At 40.1% G+C, this 22,661-nt stretch overlaps 1 protein-coding gene across 2 annotated transcripts in view; it reads right to left on the bottom strand.

The window, feature by feature from the left end:
- Window positions 1-208: 208 nt before the first annotated feature.
- The window catches only part of cnstb (consortin, connexin sorting protein b), a 30,148-nt gene continuing 7,695 nt past the window's right edge, over window positions 209-22,661 (bottom strand). For both annotated transcript variants that reach the window (XM_047388698.1, XM_047388699.1), the window contains exons 3-11: window positions 22,444-22,553; window positions 18,587-18,617; window positions 15,835-15,921; window positions 15,600-15,711; window positions 14,511-14,532; window positions 14,353-14,422; window positions 11,876-12,144; window positions 2,275-2,419; window positions 209-2,200 (exon numbers count right to left, since the gene is read on the bottom strand). In XM_047388698.1, the coding sequence (XP_047244654.1) occupies window positions 1,998-2,200; window positions 2,275-2,419; window positions 11,876-12,144; window positions 14,353-14,422; window positions 14,511-14,532; window positions 15,600-15,711; window positions 15,835-15,921; window positions 18,587-18,617; window positions 22,444-22,553 (1,049 nt within the window). In that variant the 3' untranslated portion in view covers window positions 209-1,997. The remainder of the gene's footprint in view (window positions 2,201-2,274; window positions 2,420-11,875; window positions 12,145-14,352; window positions 14,423-14,510; window positions 14,533-15,599; window positions 15,712-15,834; window positions 15,922-18,586; window positions 18,618-22,443; window positions 22,554-22,661) is intronic.

Below are 22,661 nucleotides of genomic sequence, written 5' to 3'. Positions count from 1 at the left end.
ATATGTCCATCTGCATTGACATGTTCTGCTGGTGTTTGACTTTGATTAGAGGTACAAATCTTTCATGACCTACAATAAATCTGACCGAATAAATAAGAGATTTAGCAGCCTGAATGCACTCTGTATAACCTAGGGAGCGCAGTGCCCCCATGTGGCCAGCCCTGTGAATTAAACACACACACACAATCACAGATACACACACAAAACCTATTAAACACATCTTCATTTTAATATTTGACAATTCAAGTGATGTACTGTGTCAAATCAAAACAAACTTTATAGAAACATTGAGAAGAAAAGGTAAAAGGTGTTACATATTTCATAGGTTTACATATTGTAGTAATGGACATGATCAAACTTTATACTGTTTTATACAAATCTGCATTTTGGAAGCAACAGAAATTTCATAAAATTGATTCGGATAAATGAATTTATTTTAGTAAAATGCAGCACTGTGTTTAAAACCATGTCATCTGTCAAGTTATTCTGACAAGCTAAGAAGTGCGGCGCTCTGCCATCCAATCGTTGCTCGTTTAATATCACTGATTATCTATGTGCACACTGAAAAGGAAAAATCATATCTGATCATCATTTCTGGTGCAGATCTAAACATTTAGTGTTAACAGACTGAGGCATGAACAGGAAAACTTTAAATAATAACACACCTAATCTATATCTTTGTCTTTCTCCTATTTAGGAGAGACAGACATGATCTGATGAGAGGTAGGTTCAAGATGAAAAGTAAACAAACAAAATAATCCCGGTTGGCGAAATAACCCGTTCAAATCATTAACACACTTACGAATGCTGCAAGTGTGTGGGGTAAAGACAAAACACATCTTCTATTTTAATCTATATGTAAATGAGACTGCCCAGCCCTCCTGTTTGGTATCTAGACAGGCAGCCTAGTTACACAATATTTACAACATTGGTGCATTAACTGCTTTTCTTCTGAGGTGAAGTCGTCGGTATTAACAGGTTGAGCACCTATTCAGTCGCAGTGCCTTGCAAAAAGTTCCCTTAGAACTTTTCTACATTTTGTCACAAAACAACCACAGTGATCACTGTATTTTATTTACATTATATGTGACAGAGCAACACACATTGTTGCACAATTGTGAAGTGGAAGGAAAATGATGGATGGTTTTCAAATGTTTTAACAAATAAACACGTGTGGCATGCATTTGGATTCAGCACAATTTGGTCTGGCTTTTATAGTGACAATGTTTCACAGCAAACGTGCAAAAACATGCTCTGATCAGATAAAGTCAAAATAAGCTTCTTGGCTTATAGACAAAACACTATGTTGGGACGAAAGCCAACACTGCACATCAGCTTGAACACAGCAATGCTGCAACAAAACATGGTGGTGGCAGTATCATGCTGAGGGAATGCTTTTGTTCAGAGCCAATTGGCAACATAGATGGAGCTAAATACATGGCATTTCTGGAATAAAACCTGTTAGAGGTGGCAAAAGACTTGAGACTGAGGTGGAGCTTCACCTTCCAGCGGGATAACAAACCTAAACATATAGCCAGAGCTCCCAATGAAACGGTTTAGATCAGTACACTCTCATGTTTTAAATGTCCCAGTCAAAGTCTGGATCGAAATCCAAAGAGAATTTGTGGCAAGACTTAGATGTGCAAAACTGGTAGACACATACCCTAAAACACTTTTATTTGTCGGAATTTTTAAAATAATATTTCATTTTCCTTCCACTTTTCAATTATTTACTACTTTGTGTCGGTCTAAAATCCAATGAATATTTGCTGAAGTAAGGAGCTGTAACATGATGAAAATCTGGAAAGATTCCCAGTAATGAATACTTTTGCAAGGCACTGTATATGCATGTCTAGTAAACAGTGAGATTCACTGGTTCAACCTCTGAAACAGCAGCAGAAGGTCATCGCTGGCACTGAAGGTCCCATCAAGTTTCCTGGTGCCTTACAACTGAAGTTTCTTTTGTCACAGCTAACATGCCTGAAAGCCAGTTGGCTCTAAGTCCATAGCCACTGTCCAAGTCCTTCCAGGAAACCTCGTACATTTGTGACGTAGAAGTCGACATTCTGAGTGAAGTCGGTGCAGATGTTGGAGTAAGTGTCCACCAGAGTGCAGTAGAGCGTAGTCCCACCTATGCTGATCACCACAGTGACCAGACACAGCAGCAGTAGGATAAGACAGGAATCTCCTCCAACCTCATCTACAAGAAAAACAAGCATTAGAGACATAGGTGTGGAGATCTTAGACTGAGCATCTAAATTTGTTGCACTGCACCTTGTTCTATGCCCTCCTCTGGCTCGCTGAAGCGAACTTTGCGCTTGATATTCTGTTTATCAGCACTGTCGATCAGGGGAGGAAGTCCATCTAGCGAGGCTCGCCTCCTCTTAAGAATGGAGACCAGACCATCTGGGGAGGAGGTCTAAAGGACACAGGATGGAGATTTACATGTCATTTTGTTTTAATTTTTCTCTTAAAGTGGGTTCACAGTAACACAAGCAATCAATGGACGTCAGGTAGCAAATATCACTACTAAAGCTTTAAATCATGCTTGTTACGGTGAAAAGTTGGTTTTATCTGCAAACATCTTAAAGAGCACAAACAATCCACTCCTTAGACGTATACCCACCACTGAAACCGAGGCATCTGTCAAACCTTCAGCCTCCATTTGCTCAAGTGAGGTCAGTAAATCCGTAAGGTCAGTGTGTCAGCTGTCAGGGTAAATATTGCACTGATCAACATGCTCAGTCAGCTGACATTTTATAAGGCTGTAATATATGACCTTTGGCTCTGAACCGCAGCAACTTGGACCACAGGAAACTTCACCAAAGCCAAGAGTGAAACCTAAGGTGCAGCTTATCAAAAAGACCATAATGCACCTGTCTTGTTGATAACCGACTCACTTGGAGTCTGATCAATTTACTCCCTTCATGAGTTTTTTATTATTTGAAAAAGGTGTGGCATTATGAAGAGGTCAAGCTTAATGCTAAAAACAACAAACAAATAAATCCTTTGCTTTTCCTTAAAGAAACATTACATGGTTTCACAAAGCAAAAGTTGTAAGGATTGAAAGCCACACAGTAACCAGAATCACCAGGACATAATAAAAAATGACCTGGTCTTTACTAGATCAAAAATGATTTACTGGAAAACGTCTTTGACATGGATGATGACACACTGCTTCATGTTTGACAAAGCCAAACAGCATATCAAACCTAAACCTTATTCCAGCTTTCGAGCACGGTGGTGGTAGGGTGATGATTTGAAACTGTTTTGCAGCTGAGGACGTCACAGTCACTGAGTCGACCATGAACTCCCCTGTATGTCAAAGTATTCTAGAGTAAAATTTGTCAAATTCCTCTAAAGCTTATATATTTATTATTAATGTCTCTATGTTGTGAAGACACATTCCATGTTTGTGCACATAAACTAGGCCAATAAAGCTAATTCTGATTCTGAGAACCTTCACTTTTTGTTGCCGTAGATAAAACAGGTTTATTTGGCCTTGTGTTTTCGGATAATTATCATGTTGGAATCTCCAAGTAACCCACAGCTTGCAGGTTGATGAGGGCAATTTTTTCTCCAGTATTTTCTGGTAACATGCTCAATTCATCTTGCTTGAGCCTTTGTAGCTCATACATCCCCAAACCATCAGTGACCCACCTCACAGTAGTATTGTTGCCGCTTCATCACAGGTACGACTCTGCATCCTAAACAATTTTATTGGTAGTTGTGGCGGGCATTTTTGTTGGTCTACATGACTCTGCCTTGGCTTCAACTGCTTAATTAAAGATTAAAAACAACTTTTTGGCAATCCCAATTCTTTGGATATCGTTTTATATTATTTTCCTATTTGATAAGAGATCACAGCTAAGGATGGTTTCCTCTAGCAGCCATTTAAACCCATGTGCATCAACGTCTGTGTATGTTACTAGGGGGCGAAAGGTCTAGGGTATGTATACCTATGAGCACAACTGTATGCCTAATGTTATACTTAAATAAAAGAAAACCTGCTAAGGACCAAATCATATTTTTTATGTTCTGCTATTCATTACTTCTGGTTTAGCATCACTACATTGGCTTCCAGTTCGTTTGCAGATGGATTTAAAAGTTTTTTTATTTGTTTTAAATGTTTTCATGGCCTCGCCCCTCAGCATCTCTCCAGCCTTATCCAGCTATATGTTCCCTCACGCTCAAATAGGTCAGCAGATCAGTTACTGTTGATCGTTCCAAAGTCAAAGAGGAGATTGAGAAGTGACCGAGCATTTTCACTCGCTGCCCCCAAAATGTGGAAAGAGTTACCGTTGCAAATCTCACTTTCTGTTTTAAATCTTCTATTAAAACACATTTCTTCTCTTTGGCTATTAACTCAGCTTGGGATGTTTGCTTTCATTGCTTCATTAGTAATTATTTTCACATTTTATATTGATTTTAATGTTTTTATGCTTGCTAGAACATTATATTTTAAGTGCTTTTTAAATAAAGTTGTATTTCATTGCTTTATCAAACCCAAACATTTAAGTTCTATTCACTCAATCAGTTCATAGAAACAGTAAACTGAGATTAAGATCTCCAGTATTTTACAAAACCAGTCTAAACATTCTTCTAAAATCATCTTCCTAATGATTCAGGTTAAAAACAGAAAGGTTAAGGGCATATTTAAAGGGTTTTTTAAGTAGGGTTCTGATATTTTACAGCATTCAATTCAATTCAATTCAATTCAAAGATACTTTATTGATCCTCGAGGGGAAATTAGAATTCCAGTACAACCCATCCAAACATACATCATGACACAAGACAATGGGGGGACGGGTCACCGAGGCTTTGCTGCCCACTCACAGGCGCTGCCCTTGTTAGATGAGAAAAGAGGCCACATTAGGTAAGTAGAGGGAAAAAAAATCATATTTCACACTTTATCCTTAGCAGGATACAGTTTGAGATTGCAAAAAACCTCAGCACAAAGAAGCAACAAGTTGACAAAACAACATCATGCCGGGAACGGTGAAGGTGGTGTGAGGGGTGCATATGTTTATCTTGAGCATGTGTGTGTGTGCAAGTGAGTGTGTGTAAAGTAAGTCCATGAAGCACTGTCACAGAGGCCATTGTCCTTGATGGTACGTTGGAATGTTCATCAACTGGCCACAAAGTTCTGAGCAGGTCCACAGATGTCCTCAGGGAAGAGAGGGGGCAGAGGGAGCAGAGCGTCATGTTTACATAACTTCCAGGAGAAGTTGAAGATAGCCAGCCATCAAGGCCGTGCAGGGGAGCCAGATTCAGAAAAACAACAATTATTTGGGTTAGGCTGACTCTTAATTTTCCGTCAGCCTTGAGAGTTTCGCTGGTGCTTCTCAAAGGCGAATCCAAACAGCCAAATTCCTGGTCTTTCGCCAGATCCGAGCGAACAACTTTCTCCAAGATTTATCCCATTTCACCCCTGAGTCCAGGAACCACAACCTGCCTGCGATCCTGTGTAAGGATCACATCCAGTCTGCGATTCAGCTCACGTAACATCTCAGTCTGAGTGCTGATCGCTCTGAAGATCCCATCACACATGCCAGGCAGCCTTATAATGGCCAGAACAGCTGCTGACATTCTCCGAATTTCTCGATATGCCAGGTAACCGCTGACTCCAAAAAGCAGAAATCCTGATATCAAACATCCAATTATATACACATCTTCCACATCCTCGACTGACATTATCAACAAACACACAATCCTCCTCTTCTGCCAGGAGTCCATCGTGTATCCGGAGAAAAACGTCCCGTCCGGGCAAGTGGGCTCTCCTTCACCCTGTCTTCTCCTCGAGAAAATTTGATCAATTGCATTGAGAGACCAGCTGACCAAATCCATATTTTGGAAGAATTTGGAAGATATGCAAAAAGAGGTTCCAAAAAAGACAAGACACAGAGCTGAAGCAGGGCAGATATGGGAGGGCTGCGGGAGACAGAAAAAGCGTCCTCCTCCTCCACCGAGAGCAGAAAAAAAAGCAAGTAACTCTTAGCCAATGACACTAATAGTGTTATCTTATGCAAGTAAGATGTTGACTGCTCATAGCTACTTACCTGAACCCCACTTAAAAAAACTGAACAACTCCTCTACGAAAATCAGAAAATATTTTCACACGCGTGCCTGTGCTGCTCTCTCACTCTGTTCTGTCCTTATATTTATTTGCATGAATCCCAGCAAGGCAGGAAAATATATTTTACACTAGAGAAGAAAATAAAAACATGCTGTTTTCTAATAAAGTCTTTCACAATAGATACAGGCAAATCTTTGAAGAAATTTCCTTAGTTAAAATAACTATATGGTTGGACCTCTAGAACTCTGCCGACTAAATGAAATATGCAAGCATGCTGGTGCGATTCAGTGTCTGTTTGGATCTGTGTGCTACAAGCATCATTCATCGATTGCTTTATATTCAAGTGCCAAGAAGATGGTTTGCACTGTATAAAGATTTCAGACATTTGAAGCTCAAAGTGAAAATTACAATGAAACTTTACCTAAACGTATTTTAACGGAAAAGTAAATGTAAATGTGTGCTTTATTTAAAGGAAGATTAAAGGTAGCAGCTTTTCTGTGAGGACCATTTATGAACATCAGCAGCAAACTGAAAGCATTATTCTGCATGGCTTATCTACAACAGCCTATTTTCAATGCTTTCATCACTCTCAGAGCTCCGAGAAGGACACTGTCCAGTCTTTTTAAATATTATGCTCAGAACAATAATCCATTATTTTAGCTATGAACTAGAGCTGTGGTCTGCTGCAGAGATTTTTTCCAGGAGGTCACTGTTTGGCCCTTCTGAAGACTGAATGATGAGAAGGCTGCTGCTCTGAAAGTTGTTTTTTAATCATTAGAGCTGTTGCCATTAATTCAGCCCAGTATGTTGCTGTGCTTCTTTGATTTAAACCTGATAGATGTGTGCTACAGTTTATAGTATGCCTTGTAAAGGTACTCACATCCCTTGAACTTTTCACATTGTGTCACATTACAACCACAAGCTTTATTAATGTATTTATTTATTCTCTGACAGACCGACATAAACTGGTGCAAAATAGTGAAGTGGAAGGAAAATGATACATGGGTTTCATAGCACTTAAAATCTGGAAAGAGTGGCATTCATTTATATTTAGCTCCCCTGAGTCAATATTTTGTGGATCTATTGCTGCAGATACAGCTGGAAGCCTTTTTGCTCTGCACATACAGAGACTGAAATGTTTACCCGTTCCTCCTTGCAACATCAACAAGCTCACTCTGACTGGATGGGGATGCTGCAACATGTTTCATAGTGGGGAGGATGTGCAAGGTTAGTTTTTTTTTGTCAAACATATTTTCACATGTATGTCAAAAAGCTCAGCTGTGCTTTTGTGTGACCAGAGCACTGTATTCTGCATGTTTGCTGTGTCCCCTACATGGTTGGCTTTCGTTTAACAATGACTTTCTTCTTGCTCCTCTTCCATAAAGGCCATATTTGGAGAATGTAAGAGTAATAGTTGTCCAGTCGGCAGATTGTCCACCTGAGTTGTGGATCTCTGTGAGATGTTCACAGCTTGGGATATGGTTTTATAAGCTCAACCAGCTTTAAACTTCTCCACAACTTTCTCCCTGGCCTGTCTGCTGTGTCCCTTGGTCTTCCTGGTGTTGTTTGAGCACTGATGTTCTCTAACAAACCTCTGAGGCCTTCACAGAACAGCTGCATTTATACACACAGGTAAGACTGTTTTTACTAATTAGGTGGCATTTGAAGGCAACTGGTTGCACTAGATTTTATACAGAGGTATCAGAGTAAAAGGGGCTGGAATACAAATGCACACCAAACTTTGAAGTGTTTTCTTTTCCTTCCTGTTATACGTATGCATTTGTCTATGACATAAAATCTCAACAAAAAACATTAAAGTTTGTGGTTGAGATGCAGTCCACTGTAGTAACTTGATTCAGCCAAATGATCCGTACCTGGCATTTTTTAGAAGGTTATAGGTTTTATTTTACAATTTCTGCCATTCTGTTAAGTTGGAATTAGCCAGATACCTGTTCCTGCTCTGTGTAACATTCAACTTCTACAGTAATGTGTAAAAGTCTTAAACTGCCCCTGATTTAGTAGAGTAACATATAGTTAAACTCATAACATAAGGCAAATGACTGGTCATTTTGCTATGAGGCTAACAACATGTTTCAAAAAACAAGAACCATCTCCTCAAACCTGCTCTAAAATACAAAACAGCCATGATATTAATTCATCAATGTGAGGCTCCAAGGATGCGTCACATGCAGAGGTGGGTAGTAACTAGTTGCATTTACTTGAGTAACGTTTGGGGAGAACATGTACTTCTAGGAGTAGTTTTACTGCATTGTACTTTTTATTTCTACTTGACTAATATTATTTTGAAGCAATACTACTCTTACTTGAGTACAATCATTGGCTACTCTACCAACCTCCAGTCACTGCACTGAATGAAGAACAAACACGTTTTAACCCAAAAATGTACCAGACACAGACTAACATCCTCATGGTTTATGTTGAAGCGAGACGTCTTGTATGTAAACAAGTTTGTTCTAATGTTTGTTTCTTTCTGCTGAACCGTTTGGAGGTCAGGTTAAACATACAGTAAACAGTATGTATTATCATTTAAAATGCATCGCATTGGACATGGCGGTGGCACAGGGGTAAAGCGCACGACCCATGTACGGAGGCTGCTGTCCTCGTCACGTGTTTGGGAACTGGCCTGCTGACCTTTGCTGCATGTCTTCCCTCTCTCTCTCTCTACCCCTTTTCCTGTCAATGAACTTACAAAATAAAGGCCACTTGTGCTGCAAAAATAATAATAATAATAATAATAATAATAACTAGAAACCTGCAAGCAGCTTTGAAGGCCCTCGCACCCCTCAGCGCAACTCGGGCTGTCGAGCGACCGCAGGAGCCTGGCATCGCCTCATACACGCCACCGACGATGACACTGCTTCACTTCAGCACGTCGCCAGTAAGTGGTACTGTGAGCAACATGTCATATGATCTTCGGTCATGCAGAGTTTCGGTTTGGCAAAAAGCATTCAAAATTTAGAGTAAATCTGATCTTCCAGAAGGACGTTGCAGTCGCTTGTTTGTTTGTGGGCGGGGCTAAAACCACATCATCAATTGACTGTGTCAACATGTCCATCATTAAGTCATGATCATGTATAGTACATTTCAAGTGGATCCGATGATGTATGAGGGAGATATAGCCCTTGAAGTGTCCTAGGGGACGGTATTGATCCAAATTTAAATGTAATCCAATAGAGCTGTTTGGGGGCTGACAAAGATCAAGAATATTCAGTTTGGAGTGAATCGGACCTTCCATATGGAAGCTACAGTCATTTGTTTATTAGTGGGCGGGGCTAGAGTGATGTAATGTATTGACTGTGTCAACATGTCCAACATTGATACATGATGATGTATAGGAAGTTTGAAGTGGATCCGATCAGGCATGAGGGAGCTAGAGCACTTGAAGTGTCGTAGGGCGCGCCGTTGAGCCAAATTCATATGTAATCTAATAGAGCTGTTTAGGGGCTGACAAGGATCAACCATATTGAGTTTGGAGTAAATCGGACCATGCATGTGTAATTTAGAGGCAAACGTATGGCTGTGGCGTGACATCAGAATTCGCCACGCCATCATAGCCACACCCTCCAGCTAAAGCAGTCAGTACTGGCGACTGTGTAAGACCATCATGTTATCTGTTACTTGGGACAGTTTCACATTGATTAGGTGAAGAACATCAAACACTGATTCTGTAAAGGAAAACGGGACACTTTCTGTTGTCAGGGGCGGGGCTTCGATGATGTCAGCATCTGACAAGTGAATATTGTTCAGGCCTGGAGGCAGATCAATCCCAGAAGGTTTCATTTGTCTGTGACTTTCCTTGTAGGAGCTATGTCAATGTAGTGTTTTATGGCGAGAAGTCATATTTTGAGGCGTGGCCACGCCCACACGCTTTCATGTATCAAAAAGCTTTTGATAACTTTTAATCCCCAATCCCTTAAGAGTATACTGAGTGATTTTCAAGTCTCTAAATCAAAAGCTGTAGGAGGAGTTTGCTCAGATATGCGGGCTAAAAACGCCCAAAAGAGGGTCAAAATGGCAAGTTCAATCCAAAATGGCCGACTTCCTGTTGGGTTTGGACCAATGCTCCAATAGAGTTTTTTGTAGGTCCTGAGAAGTTACATATGTGTACCAAATTTCAGATTCCTCGGTCAAAGCATGGCTTGGGGCTGATTTTTTCTAATTTTGTAGGAGACGCTGTGGACGAATAAGGCCACGCCCACCGAATATGTCATCAGTTCTCTGTTGGGGACTGGACAAGGATCAATCACCTTGAATTTGGTGCAGATCAGATGATGTGATCAGATGTGGAAATTAGAGCCAAACGTATGGCCATGGCGTGACGTCTGACTTCGCCGCGCCCTTTTATGAAAAGTTACTGTGCTTCAAACGAAGTTAGACCCACTAGTTATCTGTGTTCTGACACAGATTCAAGTTGATTGGGTGAAGAGGGTCAGAGAGGCACCTTTCCGAGTGAAAAAAGTGACTTCCGGTTATGAGGGGGCGTGGCTTTGATGATGTCAGCATATGACCCCATAGGATCGTCGGGAAGCCGAAGGCCCTCCTTCATGCCAACTTTGGTGTGATTTGTATTTTCTTTGGGAACGTTATTGCAATTTTTCTCTTTCGGCGCGAACGCCAAGTTTGTGGCCCAGACACGCCCCCTAAACATGGCCAAAAACTCACGATTTTCATAACTTTTAATCCCCCATCTCTTAACTGCATGTTGACCAAATATGAACCCAATAGCTCAAAATCCCTAGGAGGAGTTCGTTAAAGTTCGAGGTGAGTAAAAGTGAAAAATGGGCAAAAATCGGCCTTTAATTCAAAATGGCCGACTTCCTGTACGTTTTAGGGCATACCCTCAAGAGACTTTTTTTCTTGGTATGAGGAGCTCTAGCAGTGTGCCAAATTTCAGATCTCCACGACTTACGGTTGGGCCTATCTCACGTTTGGGGGTGTGGCTAAGTGGTTTGGCCACGCCCACTGACAACGACATTATGGAGCAAGAATTTTATGCGGGGGACAATTTTGGGTAAAAGCGTGTGCATCTAGGGGCTTGGCAAAGTCCCCATATTGCATAGTCCCCCAAAGACGCAACGGAATAATAATAAGAATTCGAGCGATTACAATAGGCCCTTGCAGTTTTCCTGCTCGGGCCTAATAATAGAAAATTAATTGCGCTGTTCTAACATACAATCATTAGCTACTGCAAGTAAATAAATGTTTTTATTTCATAATGATTTTTTTCATTTTTCCTTATTTTCACCTCATTTTATATTTTTTCAGCCTACTTTCCTAATTTTAGCCAATTAAATTAGATATCAAGTACTTTTTTACTCTTACTTTAGTCATTTTTTGGATGACTACTTTTTACTTCTGCTTGAGTAAAAATACATTAAAGTAGGGCATGAGTGTAAGTGTTGGCTACTCTATCCACCTCTGGTCACATGTTTGGAATATCTCTGATTTCACCTCAGTGAAGAACCACTCCCACTAGGCTCAGCATCTGAGCCGGAACACGGTTTGTTGGCTCAGGCAATGGGCTCTCTAATTTAACTCATTTGGCAGCAGGAGGACACAGCAGTGAACATGCGTGGATGGGCTAATGCAGACACTGATTGATGGGAGGAAAAAAGAGGTGAAAAAGATTATGAAGGTGTGTGGAATACTGGAACATTAGATGTGGAGCATTTATCTCAAAATCAATTTGTTCCCCTTAATAAAACACCTATTTACAGTCCACATAAAAATCTGTAGTATTACTCAGCAGGTGTAGCAGGTGACAAAGCAAACCCTTACCCCCTCAGTGTTGGAGAGTTTGTCTAGGTCTTTGTCCGAGGCCTGTGCTACTCCTGCTGGCCACTCCACCTTCATCTCCTCTTCTTCCGGTGTGTCCTCACCATGCACCGCTTGCTCCTCTGCTTCTACTTCCTGGTCTTTCTCGAACGCCTCTTCTCCCTCTTCCTGGCTCTTCTCCTCTTCCTCCCTCTGTAGTGAGGAAAACTCGGACTGGGAGATAATGCTCTTTTCTTTCTCTTCAGCACCATGTGTGGTCTCGAGCATGTTAGCTAGAGAGGGAGGGAAACAAAGAAGGGGGTCAACAACATATTTTTCAAGGAAGTTAATGAATCAAACATTATGGACTCTTCTTTTACAGACCTGCACCCAAATACAGTTAATATGTATAAATAAGCAATTTCTCTCACTGCCCGAAAATAAATCAGACAAGATTTTTACTATTTTAGGTCAGTTAAGATTACTAATTTATTTATATTTGCTAAATACTGAATCTTTCAGAGATCAAGGTCAAAGATCCCAGAAGGAGAATTGTGGACCTCCAGAATTTTGGTTTATCCTTAGGTACATTTTTAAATTCCTGAAGGTGCCACATTCATCTGTTCAAACAATTATATGCAAGTATAAACACCATGGAAATGTTCAGCCATCATCAAGCATGAGTTGGGTTCTCTGTCCAAGGAAAAAAACATGTTTTGGTGGGAAAATATGTGGAACAACTCCAGAACAACAGCAAACGACCTTGTGAAGATGCCAGCTGAAGCTGGTAAGAGAGTGTCCCTATCCTTAGTGAAATGAATCATGTACCTGCATGAGCTGAAAGGCCATTCAGAGAAGAAGAAGTCACTACTCTAAAAGCAACATTAAAAAAAAAACACATTACAGCTTGCAAATACACTCAGGGACAAAGACCTTTTTTTTTTTTTTTTTTTGAGACATTTTCTGTGATCTGATGTCATTAAAATGAAAGTGTTTGACCATATTGACCAATGTTACATTTAGACGTCCCAGCTGTGACGTACGGGTGTGGCAGTATTATTCTGTGTGGTTGTGTTGCTAAAGGAGGGACTGGTGCACTTCACAAACTAGATGACATCATGATGAATGAACATTATGCTGAAACTTTAAAGCAATATCTAAAGATAAGATAAGAATAAAGGAAACAAAGAAGAATAAAGAAAATACAGGATAGCACCCTAGAAGTCTGCTTCTACACCTGCAGAAAGAGAGAGAAAATAGCCCACAAGGACAAACAACAAATGCATATACAACAACACTGTTACTGAAAGGTACACTGGCAACCACAGCTCATTATAGAGTAGATCTGTATATCTGCGTATTTGTTAACACCTGAATCCAAACACCTGTGGGTGTATGTGTGAGGGCACTTGTGTAAATAAGGTTTCTCAAGAAGAACAGTCAATGGTGGGTGTGAGGAGCAACTGACCTGCCCCCAGGACCCGAGACAGAGACATAGGAGTTCAGAGCCACATATATCCAAAGGCCATCAAAGTATGGGATCCCTGGAAGGACCATCCCCTCCCAGAGAAGATCAGAGCAGCAGCCACAGTGCAGAAGCCCCACGGTTCTGCAGTGACGAGCCCACAGGGTATGCGGGCGCAAATCCAGCCATGGACCCAGAGACATTACACTCAGGGCACACCACCACCCAGCAGAGGCCAGACACAGCCAAGGGGGCCCATTTGTCGCCAAACCAGCAACAGGAGTGAGTTGCCACACATCTGAGCACCCAGCCCCGGACACTGAGAACCACCAAGGCACCAGCCACCGGCGGAGAGTGTGACAGGGGGGAAATAGGCTCCACAAGTGATAGATGGCCTAAAATTATCCAGAAGATAGGGCAGCCCAAGACCATGGATCTGTTTCTCATCTGTTCTTGAATGTGTTTAGATCCATGCATAATGAATTGCTTTTGAGATATTTTGGCCTACTTTGTGTTGTCAGACAGTTTCAAATTTAAGTGGTTTCCTAACGGTAGATGCATGGCAGTATTTAGCCATGGGTATGGCTTGTGAAATTGAACTCCAAAAACTTTCTATGTTACAAATGTTATCCTTTATAAATGTTATCTTCTAATGCTAACATTTATTTGATGATCTGAACAATGTTACTGTGACAAAAAAACAAGAGAAATCTGTGTGACGGCAAATAGTTTATCATGGAACTGTAGGTGGACCTGTGTGCGGACAAGCTAATGGAAGGAATTTTGAAGTTCTTGCAGAAGACAACTGATCCAAGCATCACTCCAGCTATCAATGACACACCTATCTGAACATTAAAATAATTTAAAAAGGACACCCACATCCCCATCATAACTACCTTCTGAGCTGGACAGGAGTCAACACAGGCATCCTGATTTCCTGTTTATCACTCTTTGGTTCTGCTCCTTGTAGATGTTCTCACCCAATCATCTAGCTATTGCAATGTGGTTAATGTTGTGGCTGTCACTGTGTTCTTACCTTTATCACGACTAGACTGCAGAATCTTCATCCTCATCTGAGTGTCTTTAAGTGCTGCGTTCAGGTTTTCCTGTTTCAGAAACATAGAAGACAAAAAGATCACACAGGGAAAAAAACTAAATTCATCAACAAGAGGCATGAGGGTTTTCATGTCTGACCTGGTCCAGGCTGAGGGATGGTCTGAGCAGTGCCAAACAGCAACAGAAACAGAGCAGAAAAACAAGAGATGTGGAACAAAAAGATGAGAGAGAGTTCAAGTGACCAGCCAGACTTAACAGTTTGTTATTGAATTTATGAAATACTAAACGAGAGAACATCTGATCCTGTGCTAAATCCAATCCACCTGCAGCAAATATTCGTAAACAACAGGAAAGGACAGAGGAGCTGCATTCAGTATGCATACCTGCAGAGTCCAGTGGAAATGAAGGTACTGCAGATATTTTTTCTGCCCTGCCCAGTAGAGTTTTTTTTGCTATAGGCACTATGGCTCTTTGCTCAGAGGGCCACCTTGTTGGTGATAATAAAAAAATAGCTTACTGGCATTTTCAGGCTGCAAAGTATAGGCAACCCTCTGTATTGTTCACAGTTGCGACGGTATAGGAAGAATTTGCTGTGTACAGCAGCTTGCTAATGTTGGCGACACTTCTATCCGATTTAAGATTCCTATAATTATAGATATTGTATTAAAGGGCTATTTCACTTTTCTTTGATGGGTCTTGGCTGCATTTGATGAGCTCTAGCAGGTAATCTAAAATACTTTGCGTGGACTGAATTATTCTACAATGAACAGAGAGTTTTTGACACAGTTTGAGATTTATGAAAACTTTAAAACAAAAGAGGGCATTTTCTATCTTTGTTGAGACAGCATGACCACCTTAGAATTAGACAAGCTTGAACAGCACAATATTTCGATTGAAACATGAACTAAACTATCCTATCGTATTCTGTAAAACACAGCGGCATCTGCACTTGCCATGCACTTTTACATTTGTAACCATATGTGTATATTTATACTTAGAAAATCCTCATGCAACAAGAACTTGCCTTGCTCTATGAATGTCTGATGTGGACACATAAGGAGCAAAGATAGCAGGTGATTACATAAAAGCATTGATCCTAAAGCTTTTTTGGCTGACTGTCATTAGGATAACAGGATGAATGCTGATGGCATCTGAGGAATATGCTTGAGATACTGTTTCTGTTTTGAGCTACATGAGCAGAGAAGAAACGCCACATCACATGTTTACCTATGGTGTGTCCTGCAGATGTGGCTCAGCCTCTCAATATGTTTCTGATTTGTACTGTCTGTATCAGGAGGCATCCAACACTCTGTGTCCTTCTTTTCATTAACCTCACTCTCTGAAAACACAAACAGGTCATTACTTCTCTTTATTTCGTTTTAATGGCAGTTTTTTTTTTCTTATACTAAATGTAAATTTAAGGAAAAACTACAATTTGGAAAACAGCAGATGCATGCAGTACCCCATCTATCCTGCAGGGCTGCGAGATTGGAGAGCAGACGTTCATGGTAGAGCTTTTCCAGCTGTAGGAACTGAATGGCCCACTGGTCTGATAGCATTTCCAGTTAAGGAAACAGCACTACTACATAAAGGGCACATACATTATAAATGGAGACATTGGCGTTCAGCTACACTGCATCTTTGTTTTAGGTAAGCTTTATCTCCCTGGCTATTAAAATTGGCATAAATGAACAGGATGATAATTAAAACAACACATAACAATATACGCATGAACGTGGCAATGTGTGATTGTGATTGTGTGCGCCGGTTTTTGGGTCAGGTTGGGTCTTGGGCTGCTCCCTCTCCTGGATCAGTTTAGGGGTCCCATCAAATGTGGGGCCTATTTCCTCCCCGCCACACTACCCGCCAGTGGCTGTTGTCTCTGCCCGCTGGTGTATTGGTGGTTTTCAGTGTCTGGGGTAGGTTGGTTTGGTGTGTGCTGGCTCACTCCCGGTGGCTGCTTGACATGTGCTCTGAACTTCAGGAGGTCGTTTTCAACCTGACTAGATGCCTAAATGCACTAAGTTGCTTCCATTTCAGTAGCTATTCCCTATTTGTGTTAACAAGCATTTAAACAGGTGTGCCTAATAATGTAGCCATACAGTACAATACACAATTTTTGGCCCCCAATGTGTAAAATGTTTTAAAATATTGCAGCAACATCATCTTGGACTTAAAACATTGAAAGAAAGAAAAAACAATCTTTAATTAGAGTAAATTATTCTTAATACTGTAAATCAAATGCTGGGTTTCCCATTTAATACATTTATTCAAACCAAAGGCTGAAATTAATTTCCTTAAATGGTTTTTACTCATTTTTACCAGGGCTGCCAATAAGCGCAGATAATGCCGTATTACTACACACATTAAAGTGGCCAAGAGAAGACAGAGAATATTAATTCACATAAATCAGAATTCAGTGCGTATCTCTGTTAGGAGTGATGATTAGTGTGGTACAATAGAAAAACATAATTAATGCCAAATACTAGGTTTCTTTTCACCTTTTTTAAAGAACAAAGTAACCCTCCAAAAAGAAAGTCAGAAAAACAAACTAGTTTTTGCAGGTTTTGTCCACTGATCACTTAATTTAAAAAATCATTCGGTTTTAGCAAAACATTTTCTAAACAAATCTTTATGGCCAAAAATGAAACAAAATGTATGCTCACTAGGTACAAGATACTTGTACACAAATTTTCTTGGCATGACACTGTCTAACACTAGGTGGCGCTTTTTTGTGTCTTGGTTTGCTTGTTAATAGCATACATCAGAGTTTATCCAACACCTGCAGGTAGCACAAACACCACAAATTGTGACCCATTTGGCTTTCCATCTGCAACTGAAGCCATATATGTAAATACACTGCATTAAAAGAAACATATAATTTTTTTCACACTGATATTAAATCAGACCTTTCTTTTTCAGTTAGTAAAATATGTTCATTGGCTAAATGTCAGAATAATGAGAGAGATGGATTAAATGTATTATCTAAAACCTTCATCTTTATATGCGATGTGTTTAGACCATTTGGGAAAGCCCAGGTAATCATGTCATAGTTTTCAAAGCTTCTTGTGTGTTAATTGAAAACATCTGCATTAAATGGAGGCACCCGCTTATTCTTTGTGCGACATAATAGAAAAATCTAAAGAAATCAGCCAAGATATCAGGAAGCCAACTGTGGACCTCCACATCTCTGGTTCATCCTTGGGCACCGTACCCAGATGCCTGAAGGTTCCACGTTCACCTGTTTAAGCAATTACCTACAAGGGTAAACAGCATGGGGATGTGCAGCCATCACACGTTTCAGGAAGGAGAAGGGTGTCATTGTCCACATTGATAAGAGTCCTGTATCAACATGGGCTGAAATGGCACTCAGAGAGGAAGAAGTAACATACGAAGACAGATTACCGTTGGCAAATGCTATCAGGGACAATGTCCTGTGGAGATGTGTCCAGTGGTCTGATGAAAGGCCATTGTTTGCAAGAAAAAGGGGCAAATGCTTTGGTAAAAGGTTCCTTTTGGTAAAGGTAAGCCATATTGTTTAATAAAATATTTTCATAGTTAGTAAGTTTTATCCTGGTGTTTCCATCCAAAGTCTGCACTGCGTCTTGCAGTTTGACAGGTTTTTCTCTTTGAATCATGGATCATATCTCCCTATACATTACAAATTCTCTCTGCCTCTTTTCCTCTCCTCACACATAAACACATAAACACGTTGCAGTAAGAACAGGCTGACAGCTGTTACCAGGGCAACAGCACAAACAGCACTGGGGAAAACTACAACGGCACGCCTCTGGGGGTTTAAGCCAAAGTATGGGAAACACCCAGTGTCTCTGAGATAATAGCAATAAGTGGATGAGAAAAGGAAAAGATGGACAAAGATATGGCTGAAAGGAACATAAACAATGAAAGGAGCGGGTCTTTTGGCCTATGGCCTCTCTAATGTTCATTCTTCCTCACCTCAGGATGGGCCCTGAGAGCATAAAAACAAAAGCCGCTGAATCACTAGGCTGCTCCGGTCAGTGACCCTTACACAGAATAAATCCCGGTCCAGCCAAATAAGATTGAAGCATTTAATTCCACAGAGTTGATATCACATTATCACATATGCCAGTAGACTCAGTCACAATTCAACTGAAAGAAAGAAAGAAAATGACTGGCAAATGTCACAGCGCATTATGCAGACATATGAGGTCATTGTGCAGTTTGAAGGATACAGTCCTGCTTCAGTGAGTAGGTCTCCGCAATCTTAGGGAAGAAAAAGTTCAAGGTTTAAAGACAAACTACAGCATTATTACTCACAGGTATATTTCTCTGGTAGAAAAATGGTGAGAGAATGCATATAAAACATTCAAGGGTAAACCGACAGCAAATACAATTTTAGTGAACCCTGTGTTAAGTTTTCCTATGATACTCAGGCTGTTTATGCTTCAAATTTACCCAATCCTTTCAAAGATGTCGATCAAACAGCCTCAAAGCAGAGCATGCAGACAACCTGTGAGACACCGAGTCACATGAATCTGCTTATGGTGTGGATTAAAATGGCTTTGTGGGCTTTTTTCCCATCCAAATACTTCAACCTTTATCCACATGACCAGATTGCTACTGTAAAAAACAGCATACAGTCACATCATTGTTGGCCTGAACCTCTTGCACATTTTTAAACTGATACATGATTACATCTATCACTAATTGAAACCTAAGGAAGAAATATTTAAGAGAGAAAAACGTAGACTCAACTTTGTACAGGATTTCACATATTCATGGGTGTGTCAATCTAGTTAAATCTGTAAAATATTAATTTTCTTGTCAGACCTGGGGAAACCCCACCCTCCACAAATCATAATGATTGTCTCACAGCTGTCTCAAACTAACAAGAACTTTTGTAATTTTAAGTATTTTGCTCTTGAAACATTAAAAGTCCGTATAATAGTCTGAACTGACTATACAAAAAAACGGAGTCAATTCTTCATTAACTACAGTGCTTGCAAACCTGTTAATATCCCTAAGAAATGTTTATACTGTACCCCGTTATAACCACAATAATCAATATATTTTATATTTAAATTATATTATAGGAAGAATACATGTTTTTCAAATGTTTTACAGCTACAAATCTGTAAAGTGTGGAGTGCATTTGTAATCAGCCCCTCACTCTGATTTCCATAAATAAAATCCAGCACAGTTGATTCCATTTAGAAGTCACCTAATCACTAAACAGAGTCCACCTGTGTGTAACTTAAATTGAGTTCAAGTCACAAAGCTCTGTTCAACCCATCAGCTGAACATTGTGACAGTATGGCACAAGTGCAAACCTACGAAGACATGACAGTCCAACTAAACTGACAGGCTGGGCAAGGAGAGCACCAATCAGGGAGGCAAGCCATTGTGTCTCTGAAGGAGCTGCAGGAATCTACAGTTCAGGAGGCAGAATCTGTCAAAACAACTACCGGTACTTGTTGTGCACTCTGGCCTTCATGGAAGCGTGGCAAGAAGAAAGTTGCTGAAAGTCGTAAGAAGTCCATTTTGCAGTTTGATTCAAGCCATGTAGGGGACATGAATAACATGTTGAAGTAGGTGCTCTGGTCAGATAAGATCAAAAACCTTTTGGTCAACATGCAAAAGCCATTTTGGTGGAAAACTAAAACTGTACATCACCCTGAACCCCATTATGAGGGTGAAACATAGTGTTAGCAGTATCATGCTGTGGGGATATGTTTCTTCAACAGAAATATGGGGGATGGCTAGGGTTAATGGGGAACTGAATGGAGTAAAATACAGGACAATGATAGAAGAAAACCTGTTTGAGGCTGCAAAAGAAAGAGGGGTGGAGGTTCACCTTCCAGTAGGACAATGACCCGAAACATCCAGCCAGAGCTACAATGAAATGGTTTGGATCAAAGCATATACATGTAACAGAAGGATGTAGTCAAAGTCCAGACCTACATCACACTGAGAATTTACGGCATAACCTAAGAATTGATGTTCACAGATGCTCTCCGTCCAACCTGATTAAACTTGATATATTTTGTACAGAAGAATGTCCAAAAACCTCAGTCTGAAGATATGCAAAGCAGGCAGAAACATACAAGTGCTTGTATAAAGTTATGGCTCGGGGAGGCTAAATAAAAATGCTCACACAATTTTAATGTTCTTATTTGGAAAAACAAAAAAGATGTGTCTTTTTCTTTCCACTATGTTGCACTTCTTTGTGTTGGTATGTCACACAAAATCCGAATAAAAGACATTGAGGTTTGTGGTTGTAACGTGATAAAATGTGAAAATGTTTCAGGTGTTAAAAAAAATACTTTTGTAAAGTGCTTTTATCTGTTTAATCTGGCTTTACATTTTCTCCTTTTTCATGATTTAAACCCCAAATTTACAACATAGGATTCTGTACAAACCCACAGAGATTTCTATAGTTTTTATTCCCATTACCTGTCTGGGGATATCTACATTTAGACAAATGAATTCAGACCATGAAATATTCTGCACATAAAAATTCCAAGCAAAACTGTTTCATGGCTGACCAAATATATGGCTATATATATGATTTGTTTTTGTCAAAGAAAGGAGAAAAGTAGACCTGTATGAACAGAAATCCCAGCGTAACGAAGATTTATTTTTTCCCGCTCTGACCATGCTCCTGATTCTTAAACCGACTTGTCACAAGGAATAGTTTTTATTAAATGAGCTGTGACTCACTATTTCTCATTAATTAAAGGAAAACAGCTCCCCCTCTGTGGTCTGATTGTTGCAGTTGCAACACAAAGTAAACTACAAGCTCGTCAACAGTGGTGACAAATTACTCATATTGTAAGTGTGGGGAGAAAATTGGGGTCTAGTACCATAATACTGCTTGTTTGCATTGATTCTTCTCAACAAACAGCAGAGCTGGACCAAAGTATTTTTAGAAACATTTTAATTAGAATAATTGTTTAAAACTGTAATTTGTAAGCTGGGGAAATGGGGTTGTCAGCAGGGAAAAAAATATAAGAGCCGAGAGTTTTGGTTTAAATCTGTATCCCTGCTCTCTTACAGATATAATCTGTACTCTTCTATCACACTTAAATGTTTCAGATCATCAAACACATTTTAGATTTAGATAAAGACCCGAATAAATCTGAATCTGAATACATACTGTTTTAAGTCTTGGAATGTTCGCATTGTTTTCCAGTTCCTTTAATAGTCACGAACATTGATCTTAACTAAGGCAATGATGCCTGTAGTGCCTAAGAGTTCTTTTGTGCCCTCCTGGATGAGTCATCAATGAGCTCTTGGAGTAATTTTGGTTAGCAGGCCACTCCTGGGAAGGTTCGCACTTTTCCCTGTTTTCTTCTTTATGGAAAATGACTCACTGTGGTCCGCAAGAGTCACATAATGCGTTGGTGTTTGACATCTCTTAGCCTACGTCATGTTGTCAAACAGGTTCTATTTAAGAGATTTCTCGATTCTGTTGGTTCTCGCAGTAATTATTGTGGGTTTGACTAGTGAAATGTAACTACAGAAAGTGGTTCACAGTTAACTTATCGTCAATTGAAAAATGCTTCTGTAATTATTATTGTTACCTGAGTTTAATATCCATCTGATATTAAATTGGTAGATATCCATCAGCCAACCAAAATCCATCTGATATTAAAACTTGTTTGATGATCAGAAATATGTAACAAAAAAGCAAAAACAGTTTGAATCTGTAAGAAGGCAAGTACCCTTCTTACAGATTCACAGCACAAGCTGCTTTTTTTTCTTGCAAGTATTCTCCTGGAATAAAATATTTTCAGAGACAGATTATAAACATTTCTTTCATGTCTAATAAGCAGATTTAATGCAGCCGAACCTGTTTTATTCACCGCCGATACCATAGAAAATATAAAAAATTTTAACGCATGCCTAACATAGACAAACATCCCACATTTAATAAGAGCACAGACATATGCACTAATGCACACACAACCACACACACACAAAGTGTTTCTGTCAGGCTAAATAAAGACACATTGTATTCCCTCTGGAAGAATATGTTCCTCCCTGTTTTTCTCAAATGTTCGACCATGCGAGCACACAGAACACACACCTGGTGCAGGGAGTGCGGCAGCAGAGTGTAGTTGTCGTTTTCTCCGAGGGATTGCAGGGCTGCCAGCAGCTCTGGGCTGGGGCTCTGAGCTTCATCTGCAGGGACGCCTCCTGGAAACAAAAAACAACACGCTAGAATCTACACCCAAAATGTCAGTTTTCTGCAGTTCCTTTCCTTTGTAAAATCTGATCACTGCAGTAAGTGTATGTATCATAACT

Source organism: Girardinichthys multiradiatus, chromosome 15 (genome assembly GCF_021462225.1).
Source record: "Girardinichthys multiradiatus isolate DD_20200921_A chromosome 15, DD_fGirMul_XY1, whole genome shotgun sequence".
In the NCBI taxonomy this organism is placed as follows: Eukaryota; Metazoa; Chordata; class Actinopteri; order Cyprinodontiformes; family Goodeidae; genus Girardinichthys; species Girardinichthys multiradiatus.
This window is presented reverse-complemented; position numbering and strand designations above follow the sequence as displayed.